Source organism: Scomber japonicus, chromosome 18 (genome assembly GCF_027409825.1).
Source record: "Scomber japonicus isolate fScoJap1 chromosome 18, fScoJap1.pri, whole genome shotgun sequence".
Taxonomy (NCBI): Eukaryota; Metazoa; Chordata; class Actinopteri; order Scombriformes; family Scombridae; genus Scomber; species Scomber japonicus.
The window spans coordinates 9,955,592-9,973,994 of NC_070595.1; the positions used below are offsets into that span (position 1 = coordinate 9,955,592).

Here is an 18,403-nt window from a genome sequence, read left to right on the forward strand (position 1 = left end):
CGAAATATATGAAACGCCTCTCAATATTGTTAGGGATTCAATATATTCAATATGAGCCGTTTACAAATAGCTGTCAGTATTTTATTTTTTTCCGGTAGGCAGCAAATGCAATTTAGTGTTAAAAAGTCAGTAAAAATGTATATTTCCAAAATAGTGCATATCAGATTTAAAGGGGAACAATCATATCAATAAAACTGGCCAGCTAGCCAATCAAAATGGCTTTTGCTCGCCTGCTGAGCAGTGAAATAGGGTTGCCAGGTTGGAGCTTTTCCCGCGGCATTGGGCAACTTTCAAAGTGTTGCCGCGGGTTTAATATTTTGTACACTTATTTTGCATGCAAATTCAAGGAAGGTATCCATAAATTAATATCCATATTTTAAATGCAGTGATGTATTGATACCCACATCCTACCAAACTCACTTTAGATCAACACGTACCCCAATATGCCATACACTAGTACATTATGGTGTTACAATACAATTGGCAATGATGGCAATGCTTTTGAGATTAAAAAGCAGTGTGTATGGTTTGGCAGAGGGGTATTTTGAGCTCGGGTATGGGGTTGGTTTTGATTGGCCATTGCGCTGTCTTTGCCATACTGACCTGGCAACCCTGAGCGCGAGCACTAACAACAACATAGCGGTGCTGCTAGGCCTTGTTGTTGTGCCCATTCAACTCACGTTTACATTTTTTTTACACCAGAAACACGGCTCGGTGATATTTGACTTTTCAATAAGCCTTTAAAAAAACGTAAATTTCTTCCTCCAGTCAGCCTCCAGGCTAACGTCGAGTATAACAACAGCTAAAGTGCTTTTCAAGCGAGGCCTGAGACGGTAACTTAGCAATAAGCAAAAAGCCAGGTTACCTCTCCGGGGGAAAAAAAGCTCTCCTCACCTGACAGCAACATTAGTTAATTACTTTACCCAACACAGAGAGCGTGTGTCTTCAAAATGAGAGGCTCGTACGGAGACAGAGACCGAGACCGTGGTCGTGACAGAGGGTAAGCTAAACCAATCGATTATTATGAGAGCTAACGGTATGGCTGTTATAATAAAATACTTTCACTTGTTTGCTGCCAAGACTTTAACACTGCAGCCCAGGGAAATGTCATAGATAATAGAACTATTGCCTGTGTGTCTCTTCATGTTGCAGCAGCCCTCGTTTCGGGTCCAGCAGAGGCGGCCCACCCTCGGGTAAGAAGTTTGGGAACCCCGGGGACCGTTTACGAAAGAAGAGATGGGACCTGGAAGAGCTCCCCAAATTTGAGAAGAACTTTTATAGTGAACACCTGGAAGTGCAGCGCATGAGCCAGGTATTTCTCTCATAAGACAGTCTAATCCTCTGATGCAAAAATATGTTTGTTTGGGCATGAAATGAGAGACTTCATTAAAATAAAATAAAATAAAAACACTACACTGACGTTGACTATATTTTCAGTATGACATTGAGGAGTATCGCAGGAAGAAAGAAATCACTGTTCGAGGTTCAGGCTGCCCAAAACCCATCACCAATTTCCATCAGGCACAGTTTCCTCGTAAGTACACGCACACTTGGATGTCCAAACATAACATAATGCCACTAAAACAACTCCACTAAATCTGCAGACAACTAACAAAGTATGTTATTTCTGCCTCTCCATTTCAGAATATGTAATGGATGTCCTGATGCAGCAAAACTTCAAGGAGCCCACAGCCATTCAGGCACAAGGTTTCCCTCTGGCCCTCAGCGGGAGAGACATGGTGGGCATCGCTCAGACGGGTTCTGGGAAGACTCTATCGGTGAGACTTGGTCTTCTGTACTCACAAATATGGAAACATCACATCCTGGTAGATTACAAAGCAGTATAGACATCTCCTAGTGTAAAAAACACAAAGAGTCTAGTTTAGAGAATGTTTTTGATGAGTTTTTAACATTAAATTTAAGATAACCGACTTATTCTGCACATATGCAGATAGAAACAGGTGCTAACTGCTGTATGTGCATATGTAACACACTGAGTCCTGCTTATACCAAAAGATCCACAGTGTATTGAGATTATGGCTCCAATTTGATTGGTATTACATACAGATGAATAAAAATACATTCTCTACAAGACACATTAACTAGCCTTTTATCTCATCATTTGACCATCTGAGCAGAGTCCTGGCCCCTCTGGGCAGTGTGTAATACAAACGCTCTCCATCATGCTTATTGTTTCTGTTGTTTGATTTTCCTGATGCTGCACAACAAACACAACCCACTGACCTTTCTCTTTTGTCTGTCCTCAGTATCTCCTGCCTGCCATTGTACACATTAACCATCAGCCCTACTTGGAGCGTGGAGACGGACCCATTGTACGTGAAGAACAACACACTAATACACTGATCACTGAGAGTAGTCTGTCGTGGAAAAGCAGAGTTTACAGAAATTAGATTTAAACCCATTTCACCACAATTTAATAATGTCTAATACACCAAACAGTGGATTGTTATGGTATTATATGTGTGCTCTGCAGTGTCTGGTTCTGGCCCCCACAAGAGAACTGGCGCAGCAGGTCCAGCAGGTGGCATATGACTATGGAAAGTCATCCCGCATCAAAAGCACTTGTGTGTACGGGGGTGCTCCCAAAGGACCCCAAATCCGAGATCTGGAGAGAGGTAAGGATTATGTTATGCATTATTAACACATGACTCACTCTTTTTGATTGTTCAAGTCAACTTGAGCAATTGTGTCACAATGAAATCCACATCAGATTAGTCTGATTATTTAATATTGTGTGAGTTAGATCAATTTATATAACAGAGACTGAATCTGTTCTTCCTAGGTGTTGAGATCTGCATTGCCACTCCAGGTCGCTTGATTGACTTCCTTGAGGCGGGAAAAACCAACCTGCGGCGCTGCACATACTTAGTTCTAGATGAAGCTGACCGCATGCTGGACATGGGATTTGAACCACAGATTCGCAAAATTGTGGACCAGATCAGGGTAAAGCCAATGAGAGAGACCTGGATCAAAATATTTTGTTTGTTTCTTTTATGTTTGACTTACAGCAGCAGAGAAATTAATATGACCTATGTTTTAATATGTTACACTCTAGGTTTGCTTATTAAAATGGTATTTTTTTCAGTATCAGTGATTACTTGTTGTTTATTTAATCTGCTCTTTTCCTAGCCGGATAGACAGACCCTGATGTGGAGTGCTACCTGGCCGAAAGAGGTTCGCCAGCTGGCTGAGGACTTTCTGAAGGACTATGTCCAGATCAATGTTGGAGCCCTGGAGCTCAGCGCCAACCACAACATCCTTCAGATAGTTGACGTCTGTATGGAAAATGAGAAGGACCACAAGTAAGAGGCTGATCACAAAGTAGATTTCTACATTTATGCTTTGATTGGTTTGTATCATAATGGGTATAAAATGTGCAGTCAAACTACAAGCTGAAACCAGTTTTTCTTTTTTCTCTAATCGCCTTTTCCTCAGGTTGATCCAGCTTATGGAGGAAATTATGGCGGAGAAAGAGAACAAGACCATCATCTTTGTGGAGACCAAGAAACGGTGTGATGACCTCACACGCAGGATGAGACGCGATGGGTGAGCACATCGAGCAAGAACACACTACTACTCTTTTATACAAATCTAAGTAATCTCCGATTGTTTTTAAACAGTTTATAGTTAGTTTATAATACCGCATTCTGTAGCAGATTGTCTTAATACTTAAAGTCGGCATGCTGCTGGTTTGTGTTCTAGTTGGCCAGCGATGTGTATTCATGGTGACAAGAGCCAACCAGAGAGAGACTGGGTGTTGTCAGGTACAACAAACACATTGACATTTGAACTCCTGTGATTTATATTTTCCTTTTTTCCATTTTTTTTTTTTTTTTTTTTTTTGACGTTGTATCCTGAAGAGAATGTTTTGCTCCTAATCTTCCATTCTTTGCCTCGTGTTACAGAGTTCCGCAGCGGCAAAGCTCCCATCCTCATCGCTACTGACGTGGCCTCGCGTGGTTTGGGTATGTCTTGTGTGTTCCAAAGCAAATTATTTCCTCAGTATAACTACACACTGATAGGGTACACACAGACCGTTCAATATGTAGAATACAATTAGTAATAGTGATATAGTGGTATATAGTGATCAGACTCTTTACTGCATGTGGGGTTTTTTTTTTAACAGTACAATTTTAGGGTCAAAAGTAAACCACAAACATACAGTACATATTTGCTTTTTATTTTACAGACAACATTATGCTTCTCTTCTGAAGTGTATCATATTTGAAGTAGGATTTCCTATGAGGATTTAAGCCACTGTGCTCTTTTGAGTAACACTGAAAAACACTGAACATAGGCATGATGTTGAATGAAGTGTGAAGATGTAAGGGGTGAGGCTAAGTGAAGCCGCCCCCTACAGGATGGCAGTCAACCTTTTTAACCTAATTCTATGTTCATTTGTTTTTCTTTTCATTTTTTCTTTTTGTTTGGTTTTTTTGTTTCCAAGTCTCTCTTCCGGCAACTAGAAGCACACAGGCCCTCGGGAGCCTGCAGCCGGACCTAGGCATGACAAATCGAAAGCTGACTCGGGGAGAGAGACGGCCTGATTAATCAGTCCCAGACACAGCCATCTCCAGTGAAAACCTAGAACAGAGCCCGCAAACAAAACTCTTCCCCCCTTCCAGGACACTGGCTGCCTGGGAGACAGTAGGGGGGCGAGCACGGGGCGCTGCTGGGCTTCCAAATTTGATCCTAGAGTCGGGGTGGCTGTCAGGTGAGAGGGCGAAGAGGGGGGTATGGAGGAGGGTGGGCTCCCCTCAGCCATGCCATCAACCACAGTAACGCACCACACCAGTTGCTGATTAAATTAACTCAGAGACTTTTTTAAAAATCTGATGGGATATGGATCAAGAAACCTTTTCTACATCGACCTTTAGGATATACATTCCTATTAACAAACCATGATCACAAACTTTGGACAGCAAAACATTTTTTTTAATCAAAATGAGTCCCACAGATTATACACTTAAATAGATGATACTTCAGTTCTATGAAGCTGAGACACAGTGGTGCGTTACAAGAAGACAGAGAGACAACTGCCAGGAAGTGAGGGTGGAAAAGCAAGCCAAAAGCCGGGCATGGACGGCTATGCTGGAGGCTCCCCTCTGAACTGCCCCCTGATGCCAGCCCCTGACACCCCCCACCACTGGCTGTGCCGGCCGGCCTCTCCCTCTGCGGACGTCATGTCTGGTCCTGGCTGGCAGGAGTCCTGGCCTGGAGGAGCCACCTCTCTATAATCGATTTCCCTCCCGTTCACCCTCTTTCCTCTCCTCCTTTCTTTCACGCTTCTCTGTTTCTCTACCTCTCTCACACATCACCTTTTTTTCTTACTGTTATTATCTGTCCTGGTCGTCACCCCTCCATCTATTGCTCAATTCCTTCTTTTATTTACTTCCTTTCTCTACGTTCTTCTACCACCATTCCTCTCCAACCTTTTATCTAGGTGTCCTGTTATCTCCTTGTTGTTTTCTTTAAGCCATTTCTGACCCCTGTCCTTTTGCCCCTTTACCTCCACCTCCACTGTGTGTCCTGTTTTCAACACCCCCACCCCTCTTTCGTCTCTAACACTTTGGCCATTTTTCTTTGTGTATGTCATACCAGACCACCAGTCAAGTCTGTAAATAAGTCACCAGCACTTAACTCAGATTCTCTGGCAGAGCTGACTCTGAGATCCCTCTCACAAAAAATGTCCACACGTCTTGTCCGTAGTGTCTGTTTCTTGTTACTAAACTTGAAAAGCTGGGCTCTATGATATCACTGCCTGGGGGGCATTTGGCACCGATCAAAGACCACCCAAGCCCTTAAGAAATCCTACCACTCCCACTGCCCCAGATCTTGATGTTACAGCCACCCACTAATATATGAAATATCAGTGCAAGTCTCCCTAACGAGGAATTTATATCTTTGAAGTAAACATGAAAGTATCCAGTAAATACTCCATCCATTACCCAATAATGTCCCCAGGTCACAAAATGCTGGGGGACATGTAGAGGCCTAGATAAGATTAGAGTAGGACCGCATCCCAGCACAGTCCCGCTGGAGCTCCGGCCCAGGCAGTTTCCAGCGTTAGGAGTGTTGTTGAGGAGTGGCGAGGTGGGAAAAGGGACTGCTTTTTGTCCTGTGCGCTCTCCTCATACCCCTGCAGACCTCCCAGGACTGGTGAGGGGTAGGGGGGCAGAGGGGTAACTTTGTAAGTCATCACTAAATCTCTGATACAGGGTAAGTACCATAACCGCCCTTCCCCATTTTCTCCTCCTCCTCCAGCCTTCATCATTATGCTTCCAAAACAAGACTTGTTTTTTTTTCTCTAATCAGCAGTGTTTTCTGAGCCCTCTCTCAACTGTAATGAGAAACAGACCTCTAATTGGTTTTAAACAGATTTATTTTTTCTCCCTAAAAATAAGCTTTTTCTATTGATTCTTACACTTACACAATTAATCAGCAATTACAAATTCTATACTGTATGTAGGATCACTTGCCTCTCAAAACTAGTTTCTCTCCTTTTTGTCCCTATTCTCAAGTAGACTACTAATTTTTTTCATGCCCTAATTAAGTTAATATATAGCTTTGGTTTCACCTATTTCTACCAGTATTACACTAGATTATTGAGCCCTGTTTTGTAATTGGCATGGTAAGTATCTTCACTTTCTAATTGTGTATTGTACAAATAGTTGATCTTTCGACAGGTAAGTGATGCTTTCAGAGGATGATGGGTGTCTCAGAGGTATTGTCTGTCTGAATGTTCCCAGTTCCAAAAGCACAAAACTTAAAATTTCAATGGAGTGAATTGATTGATTGATTGAATTCTCAACCAGAATTACTTTTGTTCTCACTTATGTTTTTGTCTTTTCCCTCCCTACAACTGGTCCCAACACACCACCCCTTCTCAACCCTTTACTGCTTCATATGTCAAGATGTGGAGGATGTCAAGTTTGTCATCAATTATGACTATCCCAACTCGTCAGAGGACTACATCCACCGAATCGGCCGTACGGCCCGCAGCACCAACAAAGGCACTGCATATACTTTCTTCACTCCGGGGAACCTCCGGCAGGCCCGCGAGCTGATCCGGGTGCTGGAGGAGGCCCGACAGGCCATCAATCCCAAACTGCTGCAGCTGGTTGACAGTGGACGTGGAGGAGGTGAGGAATGCTTGTTAATCTGCCATTTCCCCCCTTTCTGTTGCCTTGGCAGAAGGGTTGTTTAGTTAGTCTAGTGTTCCTGATTTATTCATTCTTTATGTGAATGAGGCTGAAGTTAGAATCTATGGCTCCAACTGTTGCTCTGAAATATCAGCAACCTGACTGTGCTGTGTATTGATAAATCCATGACACTGTCCGTGGTGCTGAAGTAGCAGTGGATTTATAATCAGGTACCGTCTTGATGTGCTTTGTGCAACTAATGGTGCCCATATAGGGGTGTATTAAATTACTAAATTTCCACAGATTTGTCTATTCATTTGCTTTTGTAATAAATGTTTTGAATGGTAAAGAGACTTTATGGACACTCTGTATATACTTAGCCTATTAGCAGTTCTATTAAATTGAAATTATAATTGCGATGATGATACCATGAACTAGGCTAGGCATATGATAATATGCAGTCCTAAAGTTAGAGTTATGTTAACCCTGCCATTGGACCTTCACTTTGTTTTAGCCAAATGTAACAAATCTCCTACTGCTTAACATGATGGTTAAATCATTTAGCTGTTTTGGTAACAAAGAGGAATCAGTTTTGACTTGGTACAGAGATAATCTGGTTTATGGAAACCTAGTTTTGTCTTCAGTATGAAAATATGGTGGATGGGATAAACAACCTAATTTGAAATGCACCTAACTGTATTTTCCCATAAACAAGTGGTTGCTAGCCTGATGGTCAGTGTAGCAGTTTGATGGTAACTTGTCCTCCTTCATTCATTTCTCATTTCCAGGTGGCCGTTCTCGTTTCCGTAGCGGCTCTAATTCTAACAATCCCAACCTAATGTACCAGGATGAGTGTGACCGGAGAATGCGTTCCGTAGGAGGGAGCAGCAGCACCAAAGACAGTCGTAGCAGCTACAGCCGCGACAGCCGAGATAGTCGTGGAGGAAGCACCCGGGACGGGGACCGGGACCGGGACCGCTCCTCCTCCTCCTCTTACAGAGATCGCAGCAACAGGGATGGAGGGCGCAGCTATAGCTCCAGCTCCAACTCATACAACCAGTACCAGAATAACAGCAGCAGCAGCCAGTACAGCAGCTCCAGGGGCGGCTCAGGGTCAGGGAGTGGTGGAGTAAGCCAGGCCCCGTCTTCCTCATCAGGCCCCCAGCCTCTAATGGCCCAGCAGTTCAACCCTCCTCAGCCCATGATGGGCCTGATGGGGCATTCACCATTTCAGTTTGCTTCTCCCCCTCCACCTGCTACCTCTGGCAGGAAGTAATGGGATCTGTGCACCACAGTCACACACAGCACAAAGTACACTGCAGGCATTCTTACAGGCTTGTTTTAGTCTCAGAAGCAGTCAGACATGTTATGACTGAGAGAATTTCGTCCTTGGATGTTGACCTCTGTAAAATCAACATTCCAGTTATGAACTTGGGTTTGAAGACGCCAGAGCACTCTGCTTTAAAGTTCCAAATTTCAACTTCAGCACAGTTTGACACATTTAGACTGGTTCCCAGTTAAAGTTAAAGTGGTCAGCTGTTTTTGACTTTCCTTTAAAGTCAAATAAGTTGTCAGTAACTATTTGGTTTGACAAAATCTTGTCTATTTTATTTGACCTAGTTTGTCAAGATCATCTTGGAAACAAATCTTATGACAAATGTGCTGTTTTGTGTTGTGAGCTTCTGTGATTTTTCTCTCAAGGTGTAACAAAGGTAGGTGCTGAATGTTACTTCTTGTTAAATAAGCTAGTTTTTTTTTTAGATTCAATATCTTTAACTTTGTGTTTGAAACTTTGTAAGCCACAAGATCATTTTGAATTGATTTAAAGAAAATCACACAACATCCAGATGTAGTCTGAGCTAAATTAGGATTGAAAATGATCAGGGCTTTTTTGATAATGGGATTTACTTCTTTCTTTTTAACTTAATCTTGATGGCCATTTCAGAACAATTTTTTATTTCCTTACATTGATGTTAATTCAGGCCTCATAGAATCAGCTCTACAGGAGTTTTGTGTAGCCGTGGCACCAGTCGACAAGCTTTTCTTTCACATTTGTGCTTATTAACAAATCTCCTGAGAGCCACTTTAGGTTACCTTATTCAACGAATCAGCAATGTGATCAAGTCTTTGAGCATTTCCTAGTTAACAAGAAGTCCTGTTTTAGTTTGTTTTTCATGTTTAATAAAGCACTTCAATGTATCCTCATGTTCACTCTTGAAATCCTTTGAAGAAAACTCATCTACAACACAATAAACATACCTTCAGGTCACCAAGAAAAAAAAACTTTATTACCCATTTGGAATATTTTACCAGTGTTATGCTCTTGGACAAGTCAAATGTACATAAGAGAACTGCCATCATTGGTATTTACAGAGCAGTCTTATTTGGAGATTTAGTGCAGTGGAATGTGAATTGAGAGCCTGTGGGGAGGAAGAGGAGGAAGAAGAGGTGTTGGGCGTGGCCGACATGCATCGCAGACTGTAGAAACAAGTTGAACGTGTTTGAGACAGACACTCGGCTCAGAGCACCTGAGTGCAGCTCAAAAGTTTGCATATGCTCAAGTTTTTGATATTAACTTTGACCCAATAGATGTCCAAATATTAACTTATATTACAAGCTTATGAAAAAAAATTGCCAAAATGTAACTTATACCCCTACTTAAAAATGCTATTAATATATTAAGAATTTAATGTAAGTGAACTGTTTATCAGACAAACTGCAGACTTAATATGACTGATGAGAAAAAACATCCGTTATATGAAATAATGTTAGAACTGCAAAATAGGCACAAATGGTAGATAATAATAATAATAATACACAACTCTTAATACAGTGAATTTTGTTCTTTACACAAGATGGGAAAACTACTATCAAGAAATCATTCCTCTGTGCAAATCAAAAAAAAAAAGTGGGCTCAGTCGTCGGGAAAGAAATCCTATGATGATTCACTCGTCACAAAAACAGACACCACAAAAAAAGTTGTACAGCTTTTTGTTTTATAACATAAGATGAGTCTGTGATGTTTATTTCCTTTCTTCTTTTGGTGTGCTGGATTTTTTTTTCTTTTAAAAACACTATGCACCATGTTGGCAGAGCATGCAGAAGTGAAGGTAAATGCAACTCATAATTAATTTTTAAACTCCACAAAAAAACAAAAAAAAAAGCTGAGTTTTGTGCTCTAGGTGAATAAATCAAGCACACCAAATGAGCAAATAAGCACATATTTGAAGTCGTTTTTCTTCCTTAGTAGCACTATCCGTTATAAACATGATGATATGAACTGCAACGGCTGCTGGGGGGAGCAGTTGCATGGGTTTTTTTTTTTGTTTCAGAGCAGCCACATACAGCGGACTGGACCGGACCAGGACACACACAACTCATTAAAGAGCAAAAGCATACACACAAAAGGTTTACACTGACTGAGCATGAGCGTAGTCCAAGGAAAAATCAATCAATACCAATCAAAGAAAGCACAGAGCGATTTTTAAAAAGGACAAGGTTAATGCAGTGTTGAGTTTGGACAGTCGGTTTCTGGGCGAGAAGAGGGGGAGGAAGGAAGCCGAGTCTGGAAAGCAGAGAGTCTGTCGGGTTGTGGGCGTGTTTTTTGTTTTTTTTGTTTTTTTTAAATGCTATAGGTTACCCCACGTCTCCGGAGGAGGAAACTGTTCTAGACTGCCGCTCTCACTGTGGTCCTGCTCGCCCATAGTGAAGGTTAATCTGTACTGCAGCTGCACTTTTTCCTGAAGCACACACACACACACACACAAGACAAGAGAGGCTGATAGAAGGACAGTTAAACATTCAGAGAAGTTTGGCTGGACAAACATCCTCTGTGCCAAATGTCATTGTTAAAATCAAGAGGAACTTCTCAGTGATAACTACACTCTTATCACAGTCTAAACAATCTACTTGACTGCAGGCAGGAAAGGAATTTAAACACTTTAGTCTCTCCACAGTCAGTTTTTAAGTTCAAATTGTTCTTACTTTATCACTTTTAAGACTGTGTGTTAACAGTCAGTGGTTTCTCTTGCTTAAAACAATTAAAGCCTAACTTAAGTTAACTTATCCACACTTTAAACCTGACTTGATAGTTGGCTTACCTTGTTTGGGTTTGCAAGTAGCAGGATCTGTGTGACGGCAGCAGGGGGAAGGATGGGGTTGAAAGCTGGGAGCTCTGTTCCTGATGGAGGCTGCAGCTTCACTGCCATAGACTGCAGTTGATAAATGAAAAGAAACCACACTTCATGAACTAACAGCACTACTTATCTATCCACAAGAGCTTTAAAATCTTCTTACTGCTGACCTTTGGAGCTGTGGTTTGGAAGTCGATGTTGGTGACGGGGACAGGGGCGGAGGACAGCATGGAGATGATCACCACCAGCACATCGGGACGAGACGGAGGCGAGTCACGAGCGAAGTGGAAGAGAACCCGCAGACTGTGTCCGTCGAATACAGTCACAGGTAACAAACTACCTGCAGGAGGAAAGAGACAGAGTGGAGGAGAGGAGCAGAGGATGTAATAAATCTGTACAATAGCACTTCCAGGTGGGCAGAGGCATTCAGCTGTCAAGTGATCTCAGTTTACTTACTGGGCTTAATGGATTCTAGCGGTACAAAAACATCAGTCAGAGTGACTTCAGGAGTAGCAGCAGCAGGAGGAGGAGGAGGAGGAGGAAGAGTCTCTGTGTGAGTCGGGGACATGTCCAGCAACGTAGGTCCAAGGCTGGGCTGAGAGTTGAGGAGAGGCGCAGGTTCATTGGTGAAGACTGGGATGGGGTTTGGGGTAATGTTGGAGCTGGCCTTGCTCTGGAGATCTCTCAGAGTTGGTTTGGACTGCTGCTTGTCCCTAAAAGCAGAAACATGAATGACCTTTACAAAGGAATGGCAATTTTAAAACCAGCCTTATACTGACTCAGACACTTTTGAAATATTCTGTAACTTCTTTTTAATCAATTTGGAGTTCTTATGCAGAAACAGAAACCTTTATGGAGGAACATTTTGCAGGATGTGGGCAACCAAGAGTTAACAAAACACAACTGAGAAGATGAAGAGAGATGATTAAAGGTAGAAAGCAGACAGTAGATGTTAATCTAATCAGAATGGAAACCATATTTCCATTACACTAAAGCATATCAACCTAGGCTGTTTCCTTTAGTTTAAGCATGTGACAGTGTTAGAACAGTGTTGCTTAGATACCATTTGACTTGCAGGCCCTCTGGAGGCAGAGACTGCTGGAGCAGCGTCTTTCCCAGTAGGTCAAGCTCGTCTAGGGCAGAGTTCCCAGGGGTGGAGCCAGACGACAGGGTCTGCGAGTGGGAGGGTGGGTCGGGACTCAGGAGGAGACTGGGTGCTGCTGGGATGTCTGCATCTATGCTGTCAGAGGACTGGTACGTAGAAAGGGAGAGGAGACAAATGTGTTGGAGGAAAAACATGAATTTGTGGAGGCATTAACATTAATTTATGAATTAACATGAAACAAGTTGTGTGTGTTTGATCAATGATGTCAATGTACATCATAGAAACTTTGCTCACCTGGAAGGAGTCCCAGGCTGTGGAGTCCTCAGGTTGGGAGGGGGGATTGGAGGTGTGTGTTCCTTCACTTAAACCTGTAATAGTATTTAGGACAAAAAAAAAAAACACACTTTCAGAGTGTTATTTTACTTTCCCTCCATTTCACACTTGGACTGTGTGGTTTAACCCCTGAATAACTCCACTACATTATTGCCCTGCATACAACATGTCCTTATATTCCTCTTTAGCTATTCTTTAATAATTACATGACCTTAAATGCCCTTCAATAACTAACCGATCACAAAAAAAACAGTAGCCACTTGTGTGTGTGTGTTTGTGTGCTCTCTGACGCGGCCGTTACCGAGTGACATGAGCTCGTCGTCGAGGAGACTGATCCCCGTCTCCTGCGAGGGGGCGTTGAGGCTGTCTGTCGGGGTGGGGAACTCTGGGAAGGAGGGGGGCGACTGGGGTGACGTGTCCAATCCTGTCAGATCGAGCAGCGCCGTGCCTCCTGTGAGAAATTACAGACACTGAATTTCAAACTGTAAGGAGGAGTGAATCTACAGAGCTTTTTGTAGACTTATTATCCATGATGCGCTCTGTATTATTTTGATGTGCTCCATGCTTCACTCACCTGTTTGTTTCTGTGCGTTTAATGTGTTGTTGCCATTTACAATCTCCCCTTTCACCTGCTGTTTGTACAGGTTGATGACGTGAGTCAGGCTGTCGTTGGCCTGCAGGATTTCCGCTGTGGGAAGACAACAGAAAACTCTCCTTACTGTTTTCACGTTGATGTTGATATACACATGTCTGCTGCTGCTGGCCGGCTAGACTAGGTGGACTAGAGGTCTTAATACTGTTCATAAACTGGTGAATCAGAGCTCGAATAAGTGACAGCAATGCTCTGGTTGTGAGAGAGCTGTACTGGACTCAGTTAAAAAAAAGGATACTAGAGCAAGACAGTGAATCATAGCAGCTCTGGGGACTGAGGTGACAAGTAATAGAACATCTTTCACTGCTTTAATTGTTAAGTGGAGTTAATTATCTGTATTAGTGTCCATGTATCTTTTAATATTTGACAGTGTATTGTAAATGGCTCCAGCATTGAAAATACTCTAAGATAAAGACAGTAAAGACACTGTATGTGTATGTATGTAACGGATCATTATCTGTGCTGTTTACATTCTGGGCGTGTCTCCAGTTCTTTCATCATTCATCATGTGTGACTGAAAGAATGAAGAAGCCTGAGTTCAGCGTCCTGTTGTGGGATTGTGTTGGGTGAGATGAGCCATAGAGCTCTTAAGACAACTACAGTAAGTAAACGAGGAGGATCTGCTTCTTTTCTTCCCATTTACATGATATACAGAATGTCAGATGAAGCAATATAACTCTCACCCAGAGCCTCGTCGTTATCCTCTGTATCACTCGCCAGTCTGAACAGCGTAGGTCTCATTTTCTCACAGCGCTGGTACAGATCCTGTCCACACACACACACACACACACACACACACACACACACACCACGTTAAATATTTACCATCACCTTTCCTGATTTAGAACTCTCTGCTTTAGTCGTGTATGAACGCTGAACTGTGTGGGAATATCTCCTGATTTTAAACATCTGTATTTAATTCACCTGTATGAGCTCGGCGTTGCTCTGGTCGCTGGCCGTGCTGTCGTAGTCCTGCAGGAGCTGAGTCAGCAGGGTGACGCTCTCCTTCACTTCCTGGATGGCGTTTACCCGCTTTGACACCTTCTCCGCTCGTTTCTGATCCTGAAAAATAAAACAAGAGACACATTCAGTAAAGGCACACGCAGTATAATCACATGCATGAGTATGTAAAGATAATGATGGAATATATAATAGAAAGAGGAACACAGCCAGAGAGAGAGAGAGAGAGAGAGAGAGAGAGAGAGGCCATTAGAGAAGTGTAGGCAGAAGAGCAAAGCTTCTATTATCCCTGATATCAGGACAAATTCTCTCTCAACTCCTGCTGAATCACTCTGCCTGCGACACACAAAACCCCTCCAGGGCAACCAACCCATTTTCCCATTCAGTCATGAATGAGGATGAGTGTGCCGTGAGTGCAGCACACACACACACACACACACACACACACACACACAGACACACAGACACACAGACACACAGACACACAGACACACAGACACACACAACTATATCTGCAGCACTAAAAAAAGTGGCAGTGGAGTTAATGTATAACAGAAAAATGCTGTTTTTTTAAGAAGGAGTGTGGAAGGAGAGGGGAAGAAGTTTACCTCTTGGACCATTTCCTTAATGAGTTTGTTGGCTGCTTTCAAGTCCTCAGGGTGCGAGCTGTTCAACAGGCGAGACAGCATCTGTCAAAGCCGAAAGTCACACACAAGAGTTCACGTGGTGCTGACTGAGCGAGCATTCAAAGGAGGGGGAGACGTTACCAAAAGACAGTGTGCACAGTGTGTAAGAAGCTGGCTCAAGGCACAGTTATTCTCACATCTTTTTTTTTTTCTTTTGTTACACAAGCTCTTACTTTTGACTTCTCCTCATCCTCAAAAATGGCATTCTTGGGTCTTGGTGGAGGAAGGTTCAGTAGTTTGTCAGGTGGTAGCTCTGGGTCTTGTTTAATAATACCTGATTTAAACACACATAATAGAAACAAGTGCTTATCATTATTATTATGTATCACTGTAGTCATTAGCTGTTGTTAGACTTTTATCAAGTTCATCTAAAACCTGGACTCAGGCTTCACCTTGATACCTTCTGACAGTCTCTCACCTTGTTTCTTCAGCATCTGATACGCATCTGAGATCTTGGCTTCATCCGGCAGCCCCAAAGTCCAGCTATAAATCAACTCCAACACCTTCTTCTTTACCGGCTCTGGCGACCGTGCACCCAGGTACTGAGTGGAGAATTCAAAAATGATTATTAAAAGAAAAATAACTGAGTGAATTAGACATGAAAATAAAAACTACTCAGGCCTTACCTTTGGAGAAACTACTTTGATGAGTTCATTGAGAAAGCGGAACTTTCCCACTTCACTGTGAAACCGCTTCCCGCAGGTTTTCATACATGTCTCCAGAACCTAGAAAAAGAAACAAACAGGAAAAATAAAAACTAGGACTATCACTCCTGAGGCAGCTCATTGTGACTGACAGATGCTGTTTAAGATTTGAACTCACCAACAGAGCCTGCATGGCCTCCCACTCCTGTGGAGACTGGATCTTGTGGGCCAGGAGCCTGGTGGCCAGCTGAGGTCTGGAACAATACTCAATGTCACCACATGGTACTTTAAATTCATTTTTTAATCAGTGTCATCACATTGTGGGATTTTATAAGACACTTGAATATTAAACTAATATAAAACAATACAAATAACTAAATCGGTTTAACTCTAAGGTGATAAAACAACTGAGAATAACTGCTGAAAGGTCTCAGGTCTAACTATGAGTCACAAAAGCCTGTGATGTATTCTGAGGTAAGTAGGATTTGTGTTGAGCAATATATGTCTACAGCTGTGCCACGCAACTGAATACACGTCTTCATTATGCATTCACGGTTCAGTCTAGTCAACAGAGGTGAATGAGATTATTATTAATATGATTCAACAGGGACGGCAGCCCAGCGGTGGGGCGATGACCTTTATCTGCAAACGGGGATCTCTGGGATTAATTAACATGAATCAGACCATAATTAATTAAGGAAGGAAGCAGAAATGACGTCCTCTTACCCCTCCAGATCATTGTTGAGCTGGTCACAAAAGCCGTGGATGCTGCTCCAGTCTGTATCTTTGTTCAGCGGGTTTGTGGCTCTGTCTGAAATGTTAACCAGAGGTGACAGATGTTACGTGGGCGTTACTGCGTCATATCGATATTTCTATTCTGATATTAGAAAACTGTCTGTCATTTTTTGTTACAGCACGGTTGTAACATTTAACAGCACATTGTCCAGATGTGAAAGGCTTCACTACAATATAATTATTGACCTTTCTTAACTGAAATACTGAACATTTACACCTGTCAGCTACTGCTTTAACACTCAGCTGCCAGTTTATTAGATACAACCATATAAACCTAATCGGACAATTCATATCAGTGTGGGTACATTAAATATTGCAAACATCTCAGTTCAATTCAATTCAATAGTCTCCAGTCACCTTAACCACTACTACTACTGCTACAGCTGCTACTACCTTATTCTCTTGCACTACAGTCTGTGTTTTACATTACATTGTCTTTGCTCCACTATCCTGTCTAAAGTCCATATTGTTTTTTGCACTAGTCTTTGTCTCTTGCACTATTATGTTATGCACATATTTTTACAGGTTATCTCCTCACGTTTTATGTCTTACACTACCTACCTGTTTAACTATTACATCACATGCATAGATCTGTAGACTTTTATATGAATGGGTGGACCATGAAAAAAGTCTGAGTGATTTACTGCAGGGCTGTTTTATTAGACTGTGCTAGTTTTTGCAAGTTGCATCTAATGAACTGTCAACTGAGTGCTGACTGTTCATTGTTTTTCTTCTTCTTCCCTCGCTTGGATGTTTGCAGAATGATGTATGAGCTGAAGGTGGAAAGTTTCTCTGAGCTCACTGAAATTCAGATTTTTAAAGAAGCATGATTTATGACATCACCAATAGTTAGGAGCCAATCCTGATCCAATATTCAACTTCCACAAGTGTGATGTAGCAACTTGAATCCTCCAGTGCACAAACACTGAGGATGAACTTTACAGTGAAGTAGGAGACATATTGTATCCAGCTGTTAAACTTTTTTTAAGTGATATATGTTTGCATGTTCATACATTCTGGACCTTTAAATGAAGAAGAAGGAATAGATGTAATTTCACAGCTTTTAACGAGATAATTGAACGTTTATCATATCAGACACTAATTATTATTGAATGTATAGTATTTTATAAACATCTCAAAACATATTTGTAAGGGATCTTTAACTAATCAAGCCAGATATCCCCCGCAAGGCCTATAGCTTCCTGAGTGAGTGCATGACAAGTGTTGGTCCACAGAAGTCCAGCATGTCACCGTGCAGAGACAAACACGCAGACTAGCAGCTCGACAGTCGCACCGTGTCACCGTCTAGAAGTTTCTAACGAACTCAAAGTGTTGACACAATCATAAACTAACCCGTGTGACTGAAAATAAAGCCTCTTTTCTCTTATCGCTCACTACTTGGTTGAGCTATCTGTCCGTTCATGCTAAAGCTACACCGGGGTTGTGTTGTGTTGACAGCTGCGGAGCTCGGCTAGCATCCTGGATGTGACGGCGGGGTCTCTGCACCGGGCTGTCAGCTCATCCGGAAACACTCCCGGATAGCTGTGTGTATGCGCCGCGGTATCCAGGCAGCAAAGGCCCGGTAAAATAAGTTAGAAATACTCACTGATACGAGACTCCAAGCTCTCCGTATCGGGCGGCGCAGCCATCACTGCGAGATTTATGTCGCGCGTCGGTCTCGCGATGCTCGTACAGTAAGGTAGAGGCAGGAGTGGTGTAGAAGTAGAGCGACTAGAGTGAATATATACACATTTATTTTCATTTATATCTTTAAAGATATTTATTTATCATTTGACTGTGTAAACGATATGCATGTTTAGTCAATATGAAATGTATTTAAAGTGCAAAGGATGATGAAAAATTATAACGCAGTCTGGCGTACCAGTAGGTTTAAAAATCGCTTTTTGTGATTGAACGACTTCAATACAGCTT

At 42.3% G+C, this 18,403-nt stretch overlaps 2 protein-coding genes across 3 annotated transcripts; one reads left to right on the top strand and one right to left on the bottom strand.

Moving 5' to 3' along the window:
* The first annotated feature begins 635 nt into the window (after positions 1-635).
* LOC128378201 (probable ATP-dependent RNA helicase DDX17) lies at positions 636-9,332 on the top strand. Of its 2 annotated transcripts, none has more exons than XM_053337645.1 (13): positions 636-1,000; positions 1,156-1,312; positions 1,438-1,534; positions 1,645-1,778; positions 2,268-2,333; positions 2,495-2,636; positions 2,804-2,964; positions 3,151-3,323; positions 3,457-3,567; positions 3,724-3,785; positions 3,927-3,986; positions 6,936-7,163; positions 7,952-9,332. In XM_053337645.1, the coding sequence occupies exons 1-13, from the start codon at positions 951-953 to the stop codon at positions 8,437-8,439; spliced, it is 1,929 nt and encodes a 642-aa protein (XP_053193620.1). In that variant the 5' UTR covers positions 636-950; the 3' UTR covers positions 8,440-9,332. The 2 variants fall into 2 exon arrangements, with proteins under 2 accessions (XP_053193620.1, XP_053193619.1); XM_053337644.1 differs by having other exon boundaries at positions 1,153-1,312; positions 7,952-9,331.
* Positions 9,333-9,958: 626 nt separating this feature from the next.
* On the bottom strand, positions 9,959-18,120 carry LOC128378200 (ADP-ribosylation factor-binding protein GGA1-like). The gene is made up of 17 exons (XM_053337643.1): positions 18,078-18,120; positions 16,403-16,487; positions 15,855-15,930; positions 15,659-15,757; positions 15,451-15,574; positions 15,206-15,306; positions 14,955-15,035; positions 14,311-14,448; positions 14,070-14,151; positions 13,309-13,422; positions 13,036-13,185; positions 12,696-12,769; positions 12,360-12,547; positions 11,753-12,009; positions 11,467-11,636; positions 11,264-11,374; positions 9,959-10,903 (listed from the first exon to the last, which is right to left on the bottom strand). Exons 1-17 carry the CDS (start codon positions 18,118-18,120, stop codon positions 10,793-10,795), a joined length of 2,004 nt encoding a protein of 667 aa, XP_053193618.1. The 3' UTR covers positions 9,959-10,792.
* Positions 18,121-18,403: the final 283 nt, after the last annotated feature.

What these genes read in the sequence shown, in the direction of transcription:
- LOC128378201 (XM_053337644.1), top strand. Translation starts at nt 951, where the DNA reads ATGAGAGGCTCGTACGGAGACAGAGACCGAGACCGTGGTCGTGACAGA. An exon ending in GTTCTGGGAAGACTCTATCG is followed by an intron (nt 1,779 to 2,267) that starts GTGAGACTTGGT and finishes GTCTGTCCTCAG; the next exon opens with TATCTCCTGCCTGCCATTGT. An exon ending in AGCGTGGAGACGGACCCATT is followed by an intron (nt 2,334 to 2,494) that starts GTACGTGAAGAA and finishes TGTGCTCTGCAG; the next exon opens with TGTCTGGTTCTGGCCCCCAC.
- LOC128378200 (XM_053337643.1), bottom strand. Translation starts at nt 18,120, where the DNA reads ATGGCTGCGCCGCCCGATACGGAGAGCTTGGAGTCTCGTATCA. An exon ending in CTCAACAATGATCTGGAGGG is followed by an intron (nt 15,931 to 16,402) that starts GTAAGAGGACGT and finishes GTATTGTTCCAG; the next exon opens with ACCTCAGCTGGCCACCAGGC. An exon ending in AGGCCATGCAGGCTCTGTTG is followed by an intron (nt 15,758 to 15,854) that starts GTGAGTTCAAAT and finishes TTCTTTTTCTAG; the next exon opens with GTTCTGGAGACATGTATGAA.